The following is a 21,414-nucleotide window of genomic DNA, read 5'->3' as shown; positions in this document are numbered from 1 at the left end:
CCACGCCTTTATAAAAATTGCCCAAGTATCAGGAGAGGAGGGCACCACCCTCTCAATGAGAAGACTGGCTAAGAATCTATGTTGCTGTAGCATCAGCTCCAACTCATGACCCCTATGTTCACAGCTCCAGAAAGCGGATATATCTGCTAGCTTACTAAACGGAAAACTACATTATTTTCCAATGAGTATGACAAAGTCAGTTAGTAAAAAGAGCCAAAGTCAAATATAAACTACTCAATATTTGAGATAGCTGTAAATCATGCAAAAAGAAAATGATTATAAAAATTTAACAGCATAAAAAGTGTCCCAACAAGCAGTACAATATAAACTGCTGGTTTGTATGCTAATGTTTTACCCCTTCAGGGAAAAGCCTAACAATATCAGGTTACACCTGTTATATTTCTAATTAGATTCCACGATTAAAGTTTTAAAATATCTGTCTTTAGGGTAAAAGGAGTGATCCACTTAATTCAGATAACATGTTTCTACAAAGGAATAGCAGCTATACTTACCCACCTAACAATAAATACTTCCATTTACAAATGTTTTTTCAAACCAACTCAACTCACTGTCACTGAGTCGATTCCAACTCATAGTGACCTTACAGGATAGGCCAGAACTGCCCCTGTGAGCCTTAGAGACTGTCGCCCTTGACAGGAGTAGGGAGCCTCAGTTTTCTTCCCTGGAGTCATTGGTGGTTTTGAACTGCTTACCTGGTGGTTAGCAGCCCAGCATTTCACGCCCCAGTGCTCTTTCACACTAACTCAGTGCTTTGCATTTTACACATACGAGCAGATGTTAACCTTAGAACACACCCATGTTGCAGATGAGGAAACCGAGGTTCAGAGACGAGTAGAGAATCTGTGGGGCTATTAAAGGGTGCCAGATTTGGTCTCAGACTCACGTTAGAAAGTACTTCTGTAAGTTATGCTTCACGCATGCAGCTCTGCACATAATTCTAGACAAATATGAATTTAATTCGATAGAAACATTGTTCCATTCTTCAATGTTTCAGCAGTACTACACAAATAGCACACTTTTGTCCAAAGTTACGAACCCCAAATCCACTGCCATTGAGTTGATTCTGACTCATAGCAACCCTACCCAGGGCTTCTGAGACTATACATCGCCATGAGAACAAACGTTCTTATTTTTTCTCTCGCAGAGTGGATAGTGGGTTTGAACGATGGCCTTGGGGTTAGAAGCCCAACCCTTTAAATGTACTTTGTTCACCCATGTGTTCATGCACACTTATAAATGTCTCTCCGTGGATAAGATGGCATATACAACAAAAATGTACACAAGTCACCGCAAAAGAGCCTTAATTCAACAAAAGACCACTTTACATTTCCCAGGACTGATACCCAGAGCAAATTTTTGCACTGTAGATAAAACAATCAAAAGTACAACAGATGGTTTCAAATTGATTATTTAAGTCAGTAAAAAGTTGTTTTTCTGAAAATGTTATGATGTCCTATCAGGTCGTTTAGGAGCCCTGGGAGGTGTAGGGGTTAGGTTTTAGGTTAGGTTAGGTTAGGTTAGGTTAGGTTAGGTTAGGTTAGGTTAGGTTAGGTTAGGTTAGATCAGCAGTTTGATTCCACCAGTCATTTCCCGGGAGAAAGATGAGGCTTTCTACTCCCATAAAGAGCTAGGCTCGGAGAAGCACAGGGGCAGTCCTGCTGTTAGTTGCCACCGAGGTGATGGCACGTGCCAAGTTTTGAGTTTATCGGGTCTGTGTGGGTTAAGCCGGCCTCGGCGTTTATGGGGCAGTGTGCTTCCATGAGACTAAGAACACTCTTAGCTGCTGACGTCTTCCTGCTGGACATGACGATTCGTGACTGAATTAATCAACCAACGTTTTACAGACTTCTACCACCCAACACTCAATAAAACTGAGTCAGTTGCACTTTATAGTTGCTTTCACAGTCCTTTTTCAACAAGCAAAATCAGCCCACTAATTACAAAGTCAAGATTCCAAACTTTTAAAGTAAAAGGAAAGCTTAGAACCATGTTCTATTTGATTTTGCTACTGTATGCATTTTACAGGAAGATCACTTGCATCAGAAGAATCAAGGGTTCCCGATTCCTCTACTTCAAATGTGGAGAATTAAGGGTTGTTATGTAAAAACTTAATTCCCACCCAACACCCCCTTAATTTCTGATTTTTAATACCATGTTTATTCTTATGAAATAGTAGCAGGCAAAGAAAAATCACGTTAGTATTTCCCAGGGTCCCACAGTTATCAAACAGTGCACAATATTTACCATATTTATTTTTGTTCTCAGAGACTATTATAAGAGGCTAAAACTTCATGCATGATCCAGTTAACTAATTATACTTATTTAGAGACCATGAAATGCCTAAATGCAGCCACATATCAGAGATCACTGGTATAATTAGTTGTGCTAGCAAACTTTAGTCACAAAAATTTCTCAGGTCAGAGCACACTAAACTATGACCCTAATTACAATACTGTTCCAGTACAATGCAGTCTTAATTTATCAGTCACCCACATTTGAAAGATAAGTTCAATTGGTAAAAGCATTTTCCAACTTTAAATTTTGTGTCCCAATTTTTCACCATTAAAATGTTTCTGGGATTTCTTTTTCTTTTTTAAATCATTTTATTGGGGGCTCGTACAATTCTTATCACAATCCATATATCCATCCATTGTGTCAAGCAATTTTGACATTTGTTGTCATCATCATTCTCTAAACATTTTCTTTCTACTTGAGCCCTTGGAATCAGCTCCTCATTTTTCTCTCCCACCCTGTTGCCCCTCCCTCAGGAATGCTTGATAATTTATAAATTATTATTTTATCATGTAAGAACTCAGGGATACTGCAGAGAGGTTTCAGACTGCTTAGGTCAAGCAGGACTAAGCCCTTAGCCAATGGTACCCAACTGCTTATAATTTAAATAAGGCTCAGAAAAATTTTAAGTTAAATAACCATCTTTTTGTTGGAAAAGAAGTCACTGACATCCGCAACAGGCAACCGGTTTTCTAGATGTTCCCTCTGGATAAACCTGTGGCTTCAACTGGTACACAGTCCTCCTATTTAGCTTGCCAGTGCTTCGGGGTCAACGTGTAAGATTCGTTAAAAAACCACCTGACCTCATTAGCTGCCTGGTTCTACAAGAAATCACCAGAGCCTGCACCTCTACCCATCACCATCCCGGGCCTCTGCCACTCAGGGCAGAGGGAGGGAGGGAAGGAGGGAAGAGGAAGGGGGACTAAAGGCAGAAGAAAACAATCAAAAGGAGAAGGTAACACGGAGCAGACTTCTTGATCTCAGACAGGACATCCCTAGGCAGAGAGGTGAGAGGACACGTGGGACCTGTGGTGGCCCGCAGAACGTGCCCCAGGTGTTCTGCATTGGCTGGTAATCAAGCGGGCGTCAGTGTCAGTGCCTGGGCCAGCTCCTGTCCTGCCTCTGAGCAAACTTGCAGGTGCGTCTGTCTATATGAACCCTCGGAAAAGACTCTAGACCTTCGTTAGGTCTTTTCCCTACAATTTTCCCATAGGACCTGCCTTCCCTATATAAGCCATGTGCTGTGCAGGATCTGAATGCTTACTTTCCTACTCAAAGAACCACCTTATGGCCATTTCCAGTGAAAATAAATAATGAGTCTAGAGCAACACAGAAAATGTGAAGACTAGGTCCATCCACGAGGAGTGCCTGACTCCAACAACACTACATTATGTCCTAGTTGGACATTTTTAAAAACTGAAAATAGTCTCAGTGCGTCATCAAATATTCACCTGCCCCTTTTTGAAAAAAAACCATGCTGAGCAAAGTGTGGTCCCAGTACCATCAAATTGATGCAGACTCACAGCGACCCTATAGGACAGGGTAGAGCTGCCTCTGTGGGTTTCCGAGACTGTAAATCTTTACGGGAGTAAAAAGCTTCATCTTTCTCCCACAGAGCAGCTGGTAGTTTGGAGCTGAGGACCTTGAGATCAGCAACCCAAAGCATGACCCATATGACACCAGGGTTCCTCTGGTAAGTGTGGTAGTGGTGACGTGCAACATAAAATGTTTTAGATCTAGTCTCCAGATATTTTGAAACATATTCTGTATCAGATCATCTTATTTCTACAATTGTGTTAGCTGCGTCTACAAAACACTTGGGGTGCTTTTTGTTTTTCGGGTACTTGTTGTGTTTCTTGACTAGACTGTCAGGTCCGAGGGCAGTGCTTTCCACAGGGCACTGTGAACGTGGGTTCTTGTCCATCTGCCTGCTGACCGCTAAGGCAATGCACCGTCCACCACCCACGTTTATGGCAAAGTGCTTCCCTGAGTCTTGGGACAGCACCCTTCCTTTTACTTGCCAGGGAGAGCCAACTGGGCACAGAAGATAATCAGGAGTCCTACTAAAAACAGCATACTTTACCAATGGTTATTGCAACAGAGAACTCACCATCGGCACACTTCAGCATGCTCACTGTTGAAGCGCCTCGTGGAAAGGGCTGGCAGTATTCTGTCACATTGGCACCGCAACTGCGCTCCCACAACAATCTATGGAGTTTGGAAAGAACCGGGATGGGGGCTGGGGTTCTTGGAGAACAGAATGTTTCATTTTGCTCTAATCCATTCTATTAGGGAATTAAACTTTGATGTATTGGTCTTGACAAGTGCTTCGTGCTGATTGTATTGTGTATGATAGTATAATCACTCCCCATGCATTTCCCACTGCCTGGCTGATTAATGCAATAGATTACCTGCAGCACTGGCGGCAAAGGGGGCGGACGGGTGGCCCTTCGGCACGGTGTGCGTGCGCACGCACTCACATGCGCTCACCAACACCCATCTGCCTGTGGGCAGGAAAGACTGGACAGGACAGAGGGATGGATGGCAGGCAGGGCGGGATGAGCAGGCACAGTGGAGATCGAAGCCTCTCAATCATTGTTTTCACTACCTAACTACCTGCTTCCTAATGCTTACTGCTTCTAAACACACACTCGTTATTTAAGTCATTAATATTTACTAGCCACCAACTCTGTGCCAAGTCCATTTTCCCACCCTGACAGGAAAACTAACTTCAAAATAAGTTTTTAATGCGTAACTTTGTGTGTTCTAACGAGTGGGAGCAAAGGGAGAAGAGGCCAGACCGTCAAAATGTCCACCGCTACAAGGGCAGAAGAGGAGGCCGGGGGATGCATCTCGGTGAGCCAACGATGCCAGAAGCTGACAGTGTGACTAGGAAATGCAGCGGGTCGTTTTGATAGTTTTAAAACCAAAAAATCTCACAGATTATTTGGCTTAGATCTCCTGTTTCCTGGGGTCTGGATATTTCCCATGGAGCATCTTCTCTGCACGTTTCCACTCTGTGTGTCCTGGTGAATAGGCTGCTGGGCCTGCTAACCTCTTCTTCAAGGTGAGGGTGGAGACAGCAGAACTGTGTGCTCTTTGGAAGCATTCTGAAAATACTCCTGCTAACAAGACTGTCTCCCACTTCCAAGCTTGTACTTGTCTGAAGGGCTCTGTTTGGCTCCTCCCAGAGACTGCTCGACAGTCGAAGACTGTGACTTTCAGGCTCAGCCACGTCGATGCTACCTAGAGCTGTCCCGTTCATGGAGCTCCTCTCCTCTCCAGGTTAGCTGCAGCACATTTGAAGTTTGCAGATATGACCCAGAACGAAAGGGGCTGTGAAGCACAGCTCAAGGTCAAACAGGCCAAGTTGCCCTCAGCTCAATTACATGGCTGCACGGGGTCCCTGAAGACCAGGGTGCTTCCCAACATTGTCAGCCACTGCAGTCCCACTCCCGGCGGCTCTGCTGCCAGACTGGAGCCGTGAGAAGAGAGCCCAAGACCAGTCATCAACTGCCCCGAACAAGTTTATGTCAGAAGTCACTCGTGCTTTTACTACACCAGAGTAGTCTAGTCTTATTTCAACTTAGAATTTTCAATTAAACACTAAAACTGTATTAAACAATTACAGATAGGGGTACAGCAGTAGTCTTACAACATTCACACACACACACACACACATATATACATACATACACACACACTCACATACACACATATATACATACATACACATATATGTGATTAATTAGAGTCTATTGAAATGAGAGATTAGTAAGAAGGCATTTTTAATCTCCAACTCCTTTGATCCTGAGAAAGCCTAGTATGCAAAGTGGGTAAAGTCACACAGCTCTGACTGAGAAACATCTATTTTTCCCACCCATACCACACTCCCCTACCCTTGGGCTCTGTAGGGCAGTGTGGGAGCTCCCATGGCCTAAGCAATAGCCACTTCTGATCTCCATGGGTGCCCCCACCCCGCGGCCGCATTAAGTGAGCTGTGGTAGCATCCGTAAAGCACCTTGCTCCCTGCCTGGCACGCCCAGTGAGCCGCCTCAGTGGCTGCCTCAGACCTCCCCTGGCTTCCACCGCTTTCCCTCCAGCTCCTGGCATCCCTGCTGCCCTGGGAAGCCCTGGGAAGTCCAGAGGGCTTAAGATGAGGCTTCTCAGACCTTGCTATGATTGTATGCTGCCCCCTTAGGAGTAAGCAATGTCGCTAGGAGATACTCCCCAGCTTCTTCACACACACAGTCCTCAGTGTGGCCAGCAGATTCCCTCAGCCTCCAGAGCGCAAGGCCAGTGCTACCTCTTAAGAAAATGAAAAAGGCTTAAGTGGAGAGCAAATGCTTTGAGACTGATTGGGGCAGGGAATGTGCGGATGTGCTTTATACAATTGGTGTATGTATAGGTATGGATTGTGGTAAGAGTTGTATGAGCCCCTAATAAAATGTTTTAAAAAAAAAAAAACATGAAAAAGTAAGGTGTATTTCCCGCCCCACCCCCCAAAAAAGTGTAAGAAAAAGACATGAATTCTCTGCTATTTGTGTTAACCATTATGTGGGGCAAGTGTCTGGTAGCATGGACTCAAGTTTAACTAGAGCTATAGAGTGCCCAAAGGGAATTGGAGGCCACTCCAACACAAAGAACACTACCAGCAGACTACTTTGGGTATGTAACAGTGAACTACCAGCCATCTTAACTCCCAAGCAAGTCTCTCTGGTCTACACTGAGGAAAGGGTTTTACATATGGCAGGGGGATTCTCTGAGTGTTGCTACAATCTGCCTAATTGTACATCTAAGTTAAATGAGAAACCTATTAAGAATCTCTAATTGGCTAAATAATATGATCAAGTGATCTGTAAAGATCTCTTTTAATCCTGAAACATTTATAGCGTCTATTTTTATAAACTCATATCCACTGCCATCAAAACAATTCCGACTGACACCAACTCAGAGTAGAACTGCTTCCTTGGATATTTAAGACAGTTCATCTTTGAGGTAGCAGGCATCCTCCCATCTTTTCGCTCAGAGTGGCTAGTGGACCTGTAAGCCACTGACCTTGTGGTCAACAGTCCCACACTTAGCCCACTGTGCCACCACACCTTATTTCCTATTACATATATGAATTTTTTCTTTTGATTTCTACTGTACTCCATACATAGTAGTGAATGGATAATTCACCCCTAGACACTTCAGTCAAGAGCAGATGGCTGATATTCCAGGGGAAGCACTTATTGTTGGTTTGCTCACTCTATAGAAATATACCTCCTCACTTTTTGTTAGTTCCTGAACCAAACTAGAAGTGGCTGTCTACTTAAAGTAGCAGAGAAAAAGGCCCTCTTCCCATCTCCACAGCAGGGCAGAACCCAGAGGCCTTTGGCCCAAGAACACAGAGCTCTCAGTTCCATGAGACAGAGCAGGAGGACCACACAAACTGAGAGAAACCAGGCCTCAGTAATGAGGACCCAGCAGCAGAGAGGCCTTCTGAGGAGAGTGCTGGAGGGGAGCAAAGCCTCCTGCCCAACACAATGGACAAAGCCTCCCTCAGAGCAATGAGGGAGAAGCAGAGGCTGAGAATCTGGCTCTGGCAGGAATTCGCAACCCCACTCCAAGGCGGGACAGCCCATGAGTGGAATGGGTCTTGCCAGACCCACAGAACACATGGGAGCTAAACAGTACTGGCATGGGTACGGTCATCAGGCCTGGTACAGGTCAGGGCAGAGGCAGTGTGCTGAGGTCTTCACTGGCTCCTTTCCAACCAAACAACAAAATAAACTTATTGCCATTGAGTCAATCCCGACTCACCGTGACTGTTAGGGAAAAAGAGCAGAACGGGCTCTTGGGTTTCGGAGACGGCACATCTTGACGGGGCAGACCATCTCACCTTTCTCCGGAAGAGTGGCTGCTGACCTTGCAGACAGCAGCCCAATGGGTGCCCCACCACACCATAAAAGCTCCTTGCCTTCTAGAGGGTACTAGAAAATGTGATCCAAACGTAGCTGGATCTCATCTGCAGTACCCAGAAGCTGTATTTTGTGGCCAGTGTAATTACGTAACACTGCTCTCCATCGGGAGCATACACTAGGCTGTTCCACATCAACGTGTTTGTTATTTCAAAGTGGCTGTGGACCTTCTAACCTTGGATCCAGATGGTGACTAGACCAGGGAAGGCTCAGCAATCCAGTCTGCAGTCAGGAGTCTGGTAACAAGCTCTGGCAGACCAGGTCAGGCGGCATGACTTATTGCCGTCTAAGTGAGCTTCCTTGACACTACTTGACCCTGAGTGGAGAGCTTGTCTGGCAGGGGAACAGGACAGACTGGTAAAATATGCCTAACATAAGCTGCAGATGTTACCTGGCTTCATGGCTGCCTTGGAGGTCAGTGGCTCCTAGGGTCAAATCCCCATTCTGTCACAATGACCTCAGACAAGTAATTTACCTTCCTTAGGTCTCAGTCCTACCCATTTAATGTTTTAAGAATTAAATAGAATGGTTCATGCACAACATCTTGCATTAAGTGACTGATGAATACCTGTTGGCAGTTGTGTTATTATTAGGAGCTGGAACAATACAGGAAATGAAAAAGCACAAAAATCTTGATTTTATGATGTCTAATCTCTCTCCCTTTCCTTGCCTTTGAAGTAGCAATGATGAATGATAAGGTTGGATAGAGAATCTCAAACACAGTATTCTTGATAGTCCATCTGAAGCCTGTAGATCCTCCTACCATGAGCTCATCCCTATAACTGTTGATGCTCTTCCTCCTTTCCAGAACATCTCACTACTTCTTCCCTACCAATCCATCTCCATGCACATTGTATAAACCCAATTTACCTGAAAGAAATACAGGGACTATATACTGCCTACTAAATGGTAAAAGTGCTTGGGAAGTCATTCAGGACTAAGGTGTTGGCTCTGGTTTCTTCCTGTGGACCTCGCTCGACGCCTTTCGTACTTGCCCAAGGTCGGCAAACTGAGACTCATGAGCCAGACAGATGTGGCCCTTTCAGTAGGTACATGTGGATTTTAAGTAAAACTGAAAACTTTAAAGCATTATTATTCGGATAATGATTTCATTTGTTTGTAAAAATATATTTATGGCTCTCAAATAATTTTTAAATTGTGTGTAGGACAGGACTGGCTCTTCTGACTCAAAAGTTTGCCAAGCCCTGTACTGGCAGAACCTTCAACAATACTAAAATCAAATCCCTAATCAATCTCTCTCTCTCTCTCTCTCTCTCTCTCTCTCTCTCTCTCTCTCTCTCTCTCTCTCTCTCTCTCTCTCTCTCTCTCTCTCCCTCTCCCTCTCCCTCCCTCCATGGAAGAGCTTACTACACTGATGGGTAGACCACAGTAAGACTTCTGGAACTAAGAGTTAACAAGAAGACCCTGAGAGGGGTGTGCACGATAAAGCTTTGTTTTCTCGTCAGCGTGGGAAAATAAACTGGTGGGTGGCAAGTGACTGGGGGTAAGGGGTGGGGGGGGGGGGGAATTTAATCAGGATTACATTCGATACTTACAGCTATTTGGGACTTTCCAAGTTTGGAGGGCCATCTTTTTGCTATTCTGATGTTGTCTCCAAGACTGCGGCTTCTCCAAGGCAAGACCATGCAGGAAACTATGCATAAATGGCAAACTATGGTGGGATATGTTCTAGGTCTCAACGTGAAGCAGTTACTCCTTAGCTAGTCACTAACCATTACCAATCTAAAAATGTGAGGGATCTGAGGCTGAAGTGATCACGGAAACAAAGCCCAGAAGCTCACAAATGCAGGGGGTGGGGGGATGGCTGGGCTACTAGAGCCTACAGCTTCCAGACAAGGGAGAGTATGGTAGCCCATGCTCAGGAATGTCCCACAGCTACGCCTCCAAGCTGAGGCTTATTTCAGGCTGTGCATCACCCACAGTGATGGTAGATGAGATATGTGTTCTGGGTCCTGAGAGCAGGTAATTGTTCATATTTTTCAATGAATATCCTCCCACTGGGTGGGCCCAGCTACACACAATACACATTCAAGTGCCTGCTTCCAAGTGTCTTGGATCTGTTTATCCACTCATTCTACCTACCACCTTAACAGGCGACTTTGGAACTGTTCCTAATAAATGGTCAAACTAACCTGCCAATGAACTTCCAGCTAGAAATGTAGAACCATCTAACATGTAACCAAGGCCATTTCTGCTCACATGGGCTACATTACGCACACAGAGTGGAAGCTGAGACAGCTCCCTATTCTCAGGAACTGTGTGAGGCGAGCTCTAACAGCCACTGCAGCCCCCTCCCCAAGGGTCTCATATTAGAAAACAAGATAGAATGTGTGTAAATTTTTAAACATATGATATCTGAAAATAAACATTTAAAAATTTCCCTTCCTTTGATAAAACTGTAATTGAATTTTACTTAACTACTTCCTATGATGGCATCGTTTCTCATGAGGTCTTAATAGAGTGACAGCCACAACCTAGGTTCATGAAGCAGAAGAGCACTACAGTATAGGGAACTGCTTAAGAGAGTCGTCAACACGCTGATAGGTTGCAGCATATCCTCTTTCACCCTCTAAGAACCCGACCATATTTAAATGTGAAGAGACCACCAGGAGGGCTAACAGTAGGTACGACCACCACCCATCAGTTATGGTTGGTTTTGTCATCCAGGCGTCGTTTCCATGATCCACTGCATGGGCGTTTGCATTACAAGAAGTCTGCTGGTCAGTTAATGAGGAGTGCGACTGAAGCGGTGAGCTATGCTGCTGTTAGGTACCATCAGGCTGTCCCCGCTCAGCGACCGCCTTCTGTACAGCAGAAAGGATCCCTGCCCAGTCCTGCGCCATCCTCACAGTGGCGACTATGGTTTAACCCACTGCTGCAGCCACCGTCCATCCATCTTGTTGAAGGTCTTCCTCTTTTCTGCCGACCTTCCACTTTGCCAAGAGCGATGTGCTTCTTCAAGGACTTCCAGATAACATGCCCCAAGTACAAGAGACGGAGTTTCACCATCCTCGCTTTTGGGGAATGCTGTAGCTGTACTCGAAGCTCAAACTGTAGCTGTAGCTGTACTCGAAGCTCAAACTCGCTGCCACTGAATCACGTCTGACTCCTAGCCTCCCTGTGGAACAGGTACAACTGTCCCTGTGGGTTTCTGAAACGGTAGCTCTGTAAGGGCGTAGAAAGCCAGGTCTTTCTCCCACTAGCCATAAATGTACAGGCTCCACCACTGCAGCAGAGCCCTTTTAAGATTTTAGGGAGCCTGGATGGCACATTGGGCTAACTATAAGGTCAGCAGTTCAAACCCACCAGCCACTCAGCAGGATAATGATGAGAATTTCTGCTCTCATAAAGATTTACGAACTTCGAGATCCCAGGGAGAAGTTTTACTCTGTCCTATAGGGCTGCTATGAAGTACAACGGACTCGATTCTGCCCCCTTCCCCCATGGTGTTCCTTAAAGCTCATTATGATTCAACACCCATCTCGAGAGAATCACAGTTACAGTTTTGTTTGGGAAAATTAAGGTCATGTAGAGAAAGTAAAATGAGTATGTGAAAAACTGATTCATGTCCAAGATAAATGTATCTGCAAATGAGATGCACTAAACAGGATCTTAATAGTATGCATCTGAACTTATTTCATACTACATTATTAAAATGAGGGCGTAAATCACCAAAATTAACCCAGACTATATGAATGTCATAGGCACTTATTTTGGAAAAGTAGAATTGAGAATAATCAATCTCTTTGTTAGCTGGAGGTTGGGGAAAAGAAATTGGGCCTGTTGCTACTTCAATTAAGTCGGCTTTATATTAATTTCAAAGAGGAAGAAAAAGTTAAAATTAATCTGTGCCATTTAAAAACTAATTCTGAAGCATCAGCACTGTAAAACCAGAAAATAACAGCTCCTGGGCAGGGGACTTTCTGATCCTAGGAAACCTCGGCTCTGTCCTCCTCCAGCTGGCACGGATGGCACCACTCCTTCGGCCGGGAGCAGAGTTCCGGGGCGCCTGCCGGAGACACTCTAACTTGTCCACTTTCATCAGCGTCGGCCTTCCGTGCCACAAGACTTCCTTTTTCCTCCCTTGTGTATTGACCAATGCCAGAAATGGACCCATCGAATGCACTGGTGCTAAGGAGTTAAGCATCTAGGATTGAATTTAACAGTTTCGGCTTTATTAAGCTGTCACGGAGCGGCCCCGCTTTGATAACGGTAGCTGCTCCGGTTCTGGCTTGGTTTAGGGCTGACAAGTATAATGACTCATTCGTGGCACATGAGAAGCAATGAAAGGTTGTTTTGCATTACAGCTTTAAAAATGTGGGCACTTTTTTCATTTAATTTGTCACTTAGCTTTTGCTAAGAGGACATTTAAATTGCAGTAAAAGGCAAATGGGGCTTTTAGTTTAAATGTAATCCCCATATTTAAATGATCTGTAATGGCGCAGTGTTGGAGTGGGGACACTATTGTCTCACAGTGGGTCCTGACGGTGACATGTGACATTTGTATTCAGGTCCTGTGTTATCCATGTGGCTAAAGGGCTTCCAATTTCATTTCACAGCCAGAAGCCTGCAGAAAACACCAATTAACTTGCAGATCCCATTTGCCGACAAAACTCAGCCTCTTCTCAATGTCTGGCATCTGGCAGTGCTCAGCGTTTAATTCCAAAGCAGAGCCTGGAAGCGGTGTGAGCCCTGTGCAGGGCACAAAGTCACATTCCCCCCGTTTATTAAGAAGCAAAATCCTTTCCTTTCACAGTCCAGAAGCAACTTTACTTAAATTTTTTTGTTGAATGAATTTGGAGATTGGACAGCTATTGTTACTTCTACAAGGGATCCTTCCCAGAACTTCAAACCCATTCAAGTGGCAAGAGTCTTCTGCTTGCTAACCGGAGTCCTGAGGAAAAGTCCGAGTCTGCGAATGACTGTGGAGAGGGGATGGAGACTGGAGAGCGAGTGGGGGTGGGATGACACAGGGAGGTAAGGCCCAGGCAAGAAGCTGTGTTCTTCAGCCTGGGATGAAAGCAAAGAACTTGCATGGGCACCTGGCCCATGATGAGAAAGCAAACCTGCCAGAAGGTTTAACTCCCATCAGCTGGTGGAAACCTCCACCCAACAGAATGCATACTTTAAATTGAGGAGCGAGGTCCTTAATCTGCAAGTCCAACTTGGAAAGGTGAGGTGTGAATATGAATTAAAAACTGCACGTTTTACTTCACCCTAAATCACGTGTACTGTTTTCAGTCACCAAAAATGTTAGTTGGTCATTCCTTCCAGTTACTTGAGACTCTCGACTTCTCTAAAGGAGGCCCTACGCACACAGTCAACAGGTCTGCTGTGAAGTGCAAGGCCAGCGAGTCCAGTCCACCGGCCACTCCCCCTGAGAAAGCTGTACCCGACTGCCTCCAAGACCCGAGGGGCAGTTCTCCCACGGCACTCAGATTGGCACACAACGTGGACAAACTGCTCCCAGGAACAGGGTCTCTAAATGCATCAGTTCGTTACTAAACCAAAAATGTTTTCTAAAAGTTTCCCTTTCGTTTGTTTTCTTTAAAAAAAAAAAAAAAAGCTAGTCCTTTGTAATGTTTCTAGTCAATTCAACACATACTATGTAATTAACAAAACTGAAAAGAGTCTCATTGGAAAAGGCAATATCCTATAAAAATATTTGTCTAAATCACATGCTTGTGCTCTCTAACACGAAGCCCCTTCAATACAATGACATAGTCTCCTGGAGTTACAGATTGGCTGGAGTTTTGGCCTTTATCTGAGTGATGTAAGGAAAGTGGCAGACTTAAGTTACTACAAGATATTTAAAACAAAGAGCTGGGGGAAAGATCAACATGTCAAAGGAAACTTCAGTGTCAAATGCTTTTCCAATTCGCTGCATAACTCTGGGTCACAAGGTCACATTATAAAAGTTTCCTCATCGCCTAGGCTTCAAGTGATTCTCCTCATGTCTAAGCAGTTCACAACAAAGGTCCTTTGCAATTCTTACTATCTTACGATAGCTTCATAGACAAGCTTCTCTCCATCTAGCCCAGGGGCTCGCAAACTGTTGAGACAGAAAGCCAATCCCTGTCCCTCACCAGCATTTAAAAATTATTCAAGAGCCATAAATATATTTTTACAAACCAAAGGAAATCACCATTATCCTTACACGTTTTTCTATTTTACTTCAGAGTCATAGGTACATACCCAAAGAGCCAGGGATGACTCGAGAGCCGGAGTTTGCCAACCCATGGTCTAGACTACCCACAATCTAGATTCAGAATCAATAACATGAACGAGCAAGCTAGCCACATTGAGGCGGGTTTTGCCCAAGTTGCCCATGGAATTGCCCCAGCACAAAGTAGCCCACCATTAGCCAAGCGGAAGAGTCTTGCTGTACATTTTCATTGAGTCTGAAAGAAACAAAACCCAACTCATTGCCATTGAGTCGATGCTAACCCTTCAGAAAAGGGCAGAACTGCCCCCTGTGGTCTTTCTAGATTGTGACTCTTTGTGAGAGTGGAAAGTTTCATCTCTCTCCTGAAGTAGTAGCTGGTGGTTTTGAACTGCTGACCTTGCAGTTAGCAACCCATTATGTAAGCCCTATGCCACCAGTGTTCAGTTCAGAAGACCAGTAGCTCCAAAAAAAATATGCACAGGATTTTCTTCCCATGATGTTAATATAGGCACTGATAGAATGCCAGAAATTCCATTAGCTATTTCCTGATAGCTTAATAGAAAACAACAAAACAAATGCACTATTCTCCAATTCATTATTTCCCTAGGAAGGAGCATTGGCTAACATAACTTGTCCCAGGAAAATTCCCAGTATCCGTCTACTGAATAAAACACGTGGACTTCTCATTATTTCAGCTACCTGCTATATTTATCTCTGCCATCAGGGATTTGAAAAGTAATAAAATTTAGAGTTTGCTATACCTTTTCCATTCTGGGGATCAACAGTTCATCTACGTCTATAGCAGCCCACAAAACATTGATACCCAAGCTCCTTTTGACACCGTGACACTGTGGGCCGAAGGGCAAGGCAAGCTCCACATTCTGGCTGACTCAATTATAAGGTTAACCTACAACCAAGTAACTAGCTCTATTAGACAAGTGCGAGGTATTTTAAAGTAATGCAGCTGCTTTTGGAAAAGGCAAAGGCACATTCCTGACTTTGCTTTTCTCTGAAGTAGACAATCTTACCCCAAACGCTGCCCCGGTTGTTTCCTGCAAATGCAACCCAAGGGCCCATTCTCTCAGACAGGCAACACGTTCATGCCAGCAGCTCTTTCCAGCAACACCATGACCAAGTTTTTAAACATTCAACTACGGTGTTTACCCACACACGGCTCAAGAGTAATTTGTCAGGAAACTTGTATTTACCCAGCTCATCCCAGAGCTGCCTGTACTTGTCAGTCATCGCAGTGCCTTGCTGCCTCCACAGTGACAGGCGGGGATCGGCCATGAACTGCTCTGTTATCAACGTCAACATGCGGGCCCCATTGGAATCCCTCATCTTCAACATCTCCCGCACCTGGTGGGTACAAAGAGCTTTTAGAAAATGGTTCCAAATGCAAGCAGTAACACTGAGAAAAACCTTTCAAAAAATTCTTTTAAATTGCTTCCTGGTGATGGTGTTGGGGCCAAACCTTTATACCAACTCTCTTGAAAGCTGGCCTCTACCTTAAGTGTCAATTTACTCAGAATTCTCCTTTTTATTTCATGATGCTTTAGCATTCACAAGAGGAAACGCAAGTTTGGCTTACTTCTCAATCTTCACACTTTTTAGTTGGGTATCTCCTATCCAGTCAAGGATAAATGATTGTGTTGTGTTTCTAACGTCCAGTACAAGTACCCTTTCAAAGCTTCCTGCACAATCTCCCCTCCTACTTAACGCAAGTACACTTTGTGGTTCGAGGCTGTACTCCAGCACCGATGACTACATAACGCAAACCCTGGCGAACCAGAGAGGTGAAGGCTGGCACGGGAAACAGGTGTGTGGGCCTAACGAGATTAAGAAAACAGACAGGGTCTAGCAAGGCGCCGTGGCTTCACTTCGATAAGATGCCACAGCACTGCCAGCCTAAAGAGACACAGCACCAAAACAAACAAGATGGTTTGGCGCCTTCCTGACTCGCCAACTGATGGTATTTGCCACCAGATCAGAGGCTCTTGGGCGGCGCCCACTAAAGAGTGCTTTGGGGAGCTATTGCCAGGACCTGATGATGTTCATAATGACAGTATCTGTCCTTCAGGTTGTGCATCTCAGTCTTACTGAGATGTAATTCACATACCATGCAATTCAGTAACGTACACTGTACAATGAAATGGCATTTAGAGTATTTCCAAGTTGTGCAAGTTCTTCAGTTTTTCAAGTAAAAATTTTAATGGACTCTTACTGAAGTGTTGTTTTTCTTAAACATATAAAGAATGGCACCATACTTCCTTTCTCAGAATGGTCTGTCTTTACAGGAGGCAACACACAGGGCTGTCGGTCCAAGAGCCCTCTGGCTTTAAATGAGTGACCCGTTTAGCAGAATAACAGGAACTGCTGACCTACAGAACTGAACTTGGTCCCTCTCGCGCTTTCACCTCAAGCCCTGTCCATGACGCTCGTGCTACATTTCCTAATTAAAAGAAAAGAAACACAAGGCTAAGGCTCTCTGCAGGAAGCTGCAAATGAGTCTACCAATTCCAAAAATGTCCAATGCTGCATGTTCAAACATAACCCATCTCAGCCGAACACCACTCTCCTTGTAAATCATTGAAGCACCGTCATGAGCAACAGACAACAAACGGGGCTCCGCTTGTTGGGGCTTCTCCGTGAGAAAGGCAAGTAAAGGAGAAAATGCCAGATCCTGATAAAGTTGGACCGAAGGAGCCTGCGCAGGCCACAGAATCCTCACGCCTGGAGCCTTGTAAGAACACAAGAGCACTGCCAGTGAACCACAGCGGCTCCCTTCCTAAAGAGGAGTTACCAAGCAAACTATGGCTGCGCCAGGAGGCCATTTAAAACGCGGTGAAAGCTGGGATGAAGAAATGGACTTACCATTTACTAGATGTCACGCTAAACAGTTTTGCCTTTTAATTTACCACTCGATCTTTATAACACCCATGTAATGTTTCTAATCCCCAGGTTTCCAAGTGGAAAACCAGGCCCCCGTCAGGGAAGATCGAGAAACTGCCTCAGGGACAGAGAACTGCTGGAAGAATCAGAACCCAGATCTGTCGCACTCCAGAGCTCAAGCCATTCCCAAACGTACAGGGTGCTGTTACCTCATCTGACACATGTGTTGCATAAATCACATATAGGAATAAAAATGCCAACTGAAGCCTAATCTCATATTGCCCTCTTCGCGTGCCTCCCACCAGTCACAGTGTATACTCTGCTGACATAATGCACGAAACATTTTCTATATGCCCAATTACACAGAACTTTTACATTGCCGGTGTGTCGATAGATGCGACTAAATGTTTACTCAACACACGCAATAGCAAGCGCTACTACTACACACGTGAACTAGAACTCTTTCAACCAGCATTCAAGTGCATCGAGAGTCGAGTGGTCACTCATTTCCAGACGGATGACTCTAGGCAGTAGGAGAGTTTGAGATGCTCGTGAACGATCAAAGAATGATTTTATCACATCTGAAATCACTTGAGTTCAATGTATTTTATTGTAATCTAATTCTTGGAAACTTGTTATATACAATCAGGATACTATATTTTCCTACAATGCCCAGTAATAGAATTTACTTTGAGTGCTTCTGAATTAAAAAAATAGAGATATTTTAATTATATTAGAGAACTATTTAACAAATGTATCAATGAAAGATAATTATTTGTTTCTTTGAAACTATTTTGACTATATTATCTACAATGATGGGTGTACTCAAGAACCAAAACACAGGAGTAATTAGCCAGCATTTTAAAATATGATTATGTTATAAACTAAAAGTCCTATATAGAACAACAGATTCCTTTTCTACTCAGATTATCTTTGAGTCTCTTAGGCCATCAACTTTTAGTGATAAAATTAAAACTGAGTTAGCCCAGCTATATTATATCCTAGACACTATGATCTCTCAAAACCATACTTGGGTCCAAAACCTCACTCACTGACATCACGTGGCTTTAGATTTGTTATGAACACATTTGACAGTTGCGGAATAGGCTTCAGTAGCTTGCCAAGTGAGATAGTGAGTTTATTGTGCCAGCCTGGCTGATAAACACATGTGGGATTAATTGAAGGACAGAGATAAATGGATCGGTGAACCTCTCCTTTCTTGTCTCTTGCTCTTTGATCATCGGACCAGTGTGTAGCTGCCCTGCTTGTTCTGTGCCTCAATTTGCAAGCTACACTACACTACCTGTGGGACACCTAAGCTGTGGACTGTGTCGCTGTAATTTGAGGTTCCTTTTAAGACCTGCTTTGCCACACAATTGGAATTTACATCTCTAGAGGTGGGGACTGTTGGTGACCTGGCTTGCTGTTTGCTGCTGGTGCCGGGATAGCCTGCATCTCTCTACAGAGGACTACCTGGTGGTCCTCAAGACTTGAAGAACTGCCAGTGTCTCACAACTGTCTAACACATTTGAATTGTACTGAGCCATTTGTACTGCTCTGTAATTTAACTGTTTATTTCTTGTGTTATCTAGCTGTATAACTGCTTTATAATTTAACTGTTTATTTCTTGTGTTATCGATCTATCATTACTAGCGATCTGGTTTTGTCTCTCTAGAGAACGCTGTCTAATACACCGAGGTTCTTATGGTTAGGATAACATGCCTTGGATCACAACCAGGTCTGTATTACTCCAAAGTCTATGCTTCTGAAACTAATTGAGACAGTGAAAGTATTAAACTAAACATATGAAGCACATTTTAAGGATTATATTCAAAGTCATTATATACTTTGGGGAAATATGTAGAAAAGGAAGAAATAAACTTCAAAAGATGGCATTCTAAATAGCATTAAGACATTTATTTTGTGTGTAGTACTGAAAGATTTTTTTCTGAATTGTGCCATGAGCACTATTTTACTGATCGAAACTGAGATGGACAAAATTGTTCCATATTGTGTCTGAGGTCACCAAAGCAAATCAAAGCTTACATGACAAAAGTGTCTAATTCATCCATGAACATGCACCCTCTTAAAAAAATAAAGTCTTTATCCTATCATAAACATGACTATGTAGATAAAATTTTTATGTATTCCTATTTTTCAAATATTTTTCTGAAAATAAACAATCATACCTTTGCAAAGAGCAAGTTCAGTTGCTTCCCTGAGCCATGGTACCCGCCCTGGGAGAGGAACAGCTTAACCTGTTCTTGAACCTGCTCTTCATCCAAGTGCCAGCAGTTTTCATCATCGATACTAGCACCCGCTGTTGGGTCAGGAGCACCTAGAAAAAGAAAGAAAGGGCAAAAACAAAACACACGTGCTCGATTAAGAGTCCTGCGCTCGAACTTCACAGCAACTGAGATTCTCTTCTTGTTTGCCCTTGCAATTTTTAATACACCCTCAATTCCAATTACATATACAAACTAAGGACTGAAGTAAATATAAGCATCATCTTTTCACTTTCAGGTCTTTCCTAATTTGCCAAGCCAACATGTAGATTACTTTACAAATGAGATGTTGCTTGCTTTCTTCTTTGAAAGAATCTGAAGACATCTTCCCAAGTATTCTTAAAAGCATACAATAGTTTCACTTAACTAGTAAAAAGGGTTGGCCTTGAGGATTAGCTTTTTTAAATGACTACCTGTATGGAATCAAACGGATTAGATAGGAATCTTAAAGGGGTAAAGAACGTATGTCTATATTTGATGAACAACTCAGAAATGGAGGTAAGAACGCTTTAATAACTTGAGGAATGGAATCAACATCATTAAATGGTGCAAGGAAGGCAAGAAAAAAAGCAGCAGCAGCAGATGCTCTATCTTTGGAATGTAGTCTATATGGATGTTTTAAAAATGAAAACATCATAGAAAAGTCTCATTCTATATGTGATTCTTATAAAGGTCTACTGTGTATGACTTGCTATAAAAATATTTTTCAAAGGCATTAAAAATGTGAACCAAAGAAACGTAGCAGTCTCTCTTGACTGTGCTAATTCCAGAAGCTTCCACTATTGCCTGCTGCTGCTTAAACTCCATGGTAGCAGAAGGCTTCAGTTGCAGAAAACCGAAGATGAAAAAGGGAAATCAAGCCACGTGGGACCAGGCAGTGCAGCTGTTGTACTCCACCAGGTTGTAGTATCACCTTGCCAAACCACATAAATATTTTATTTCTGAAGTACACACAAAAGATAACTGCTATATAATAAGCCCTGTGTGTACGGACTACCTTAGAAATTCAAAATTTACTCAGATTTTTAGGTAGGTAAGAAAGTGTTTCATTGTTTGTTAGTAGGATAAAGTGGTATTTTAAGTCCTTCAGAACCGTAAGTAAAATGCATACACAAAAGGTATAAACAATATTTCATTCCTACTGCTTCATTTCTGTAGCAAACCTTAGAAATGCATTCATAGGTGTAGTTTGACATTATTTTTCTTCTCTCCTAGAGATCTAATGCAGACCCAAATCACTAAGATAATCATGAACTTCTGCTTAGAACCAGCATCATTAGTCCCCAGGACAGCAGTTCCCAACCTGTGAGTTGCGATCCCTTTAGGGGGGCGGGGGGCGCCGGACTCATAACAGTAGCAAAATGACAGTGATGAAGTAGCAACGAAAACAGTTTTATGGTTGGGAGTCCCCACAACATGAGGAACTGTATTAAAAGGGTCGCGGCATGAGGAAGGGTGAGAACACTGCCCTAGGCGGAAAGCAGCGGCAGTAATGAACTTCCCGATTAGGCTTGTTCACTGGTTTGGGTATTCAGTGAGTCCGCATTTATTGAGTACCCAACACAGTGCCAGCCCTCTGCTACACCTAGGGAAGTGGCTTTCAGGCTTTTTCTACCAATACTCCAAGTGAAAGGACATTTCATATAACTCATGTGACTGCACACCTCTCCCTCTCCACTAACAGACACAAAGTTTGATGGAAAAAACACCCTCACTATGGATGCTATTTCCTATTGTAAGAGTGTTTCCTATTCTATTTCAGTTCTTTAAAAAG

At 43.6% G+C, this 21,414-nt stretch overlaps 1 protein-coding gene across 1 annotated transcript in view; it reads right to left on the bottom strand.

Moving 5' to 3' along the window:
- ZSWIM6 (zinc finger SWIM-type containing 6) overlaps nucleotides 1-21,414 on the bottom strand; it is a 225,961-nt gene that overhangs the window by 42,342 nt on the left and 162,205 nt on the right. The window contains exons 3-4 of the mRNA XM_075541070.1: nucleotides 19,545-19,693; nucleotides 15,672-15,822 (exon numbers count right to left, since the gene is read on the bottom strand). Coding sequence (XP_075397185.1) covers nucleotides 15,672-15,822; nucleotides 19,545-19,693 — 300 coding nt within the window. The remainder of the gene's footprint in view (nucleotides 1-15,671; nucleotides 15,823-19,544; nucleotides 19,694-21,414) is intronic.

Source organism: Tenrec ecaudatus, chromosome 2 (genome assembly GCF_050624435.1).
Source record: "Tenrec ecaudatus isolate mTenEca1 chromosome 2, mTenEca1.hap1, whole genome shotgun sequence".
Classification (NCBI taxonomy): Eukaryota; Metazoa; Chordata; class Mammalia; order Afrosoricida; family Tenrecidae; genus Tenrec; species Tenrec ecaudatus.
This window is presented reverse-complemented; position numbering and strand designations above follow the sequence as displayed.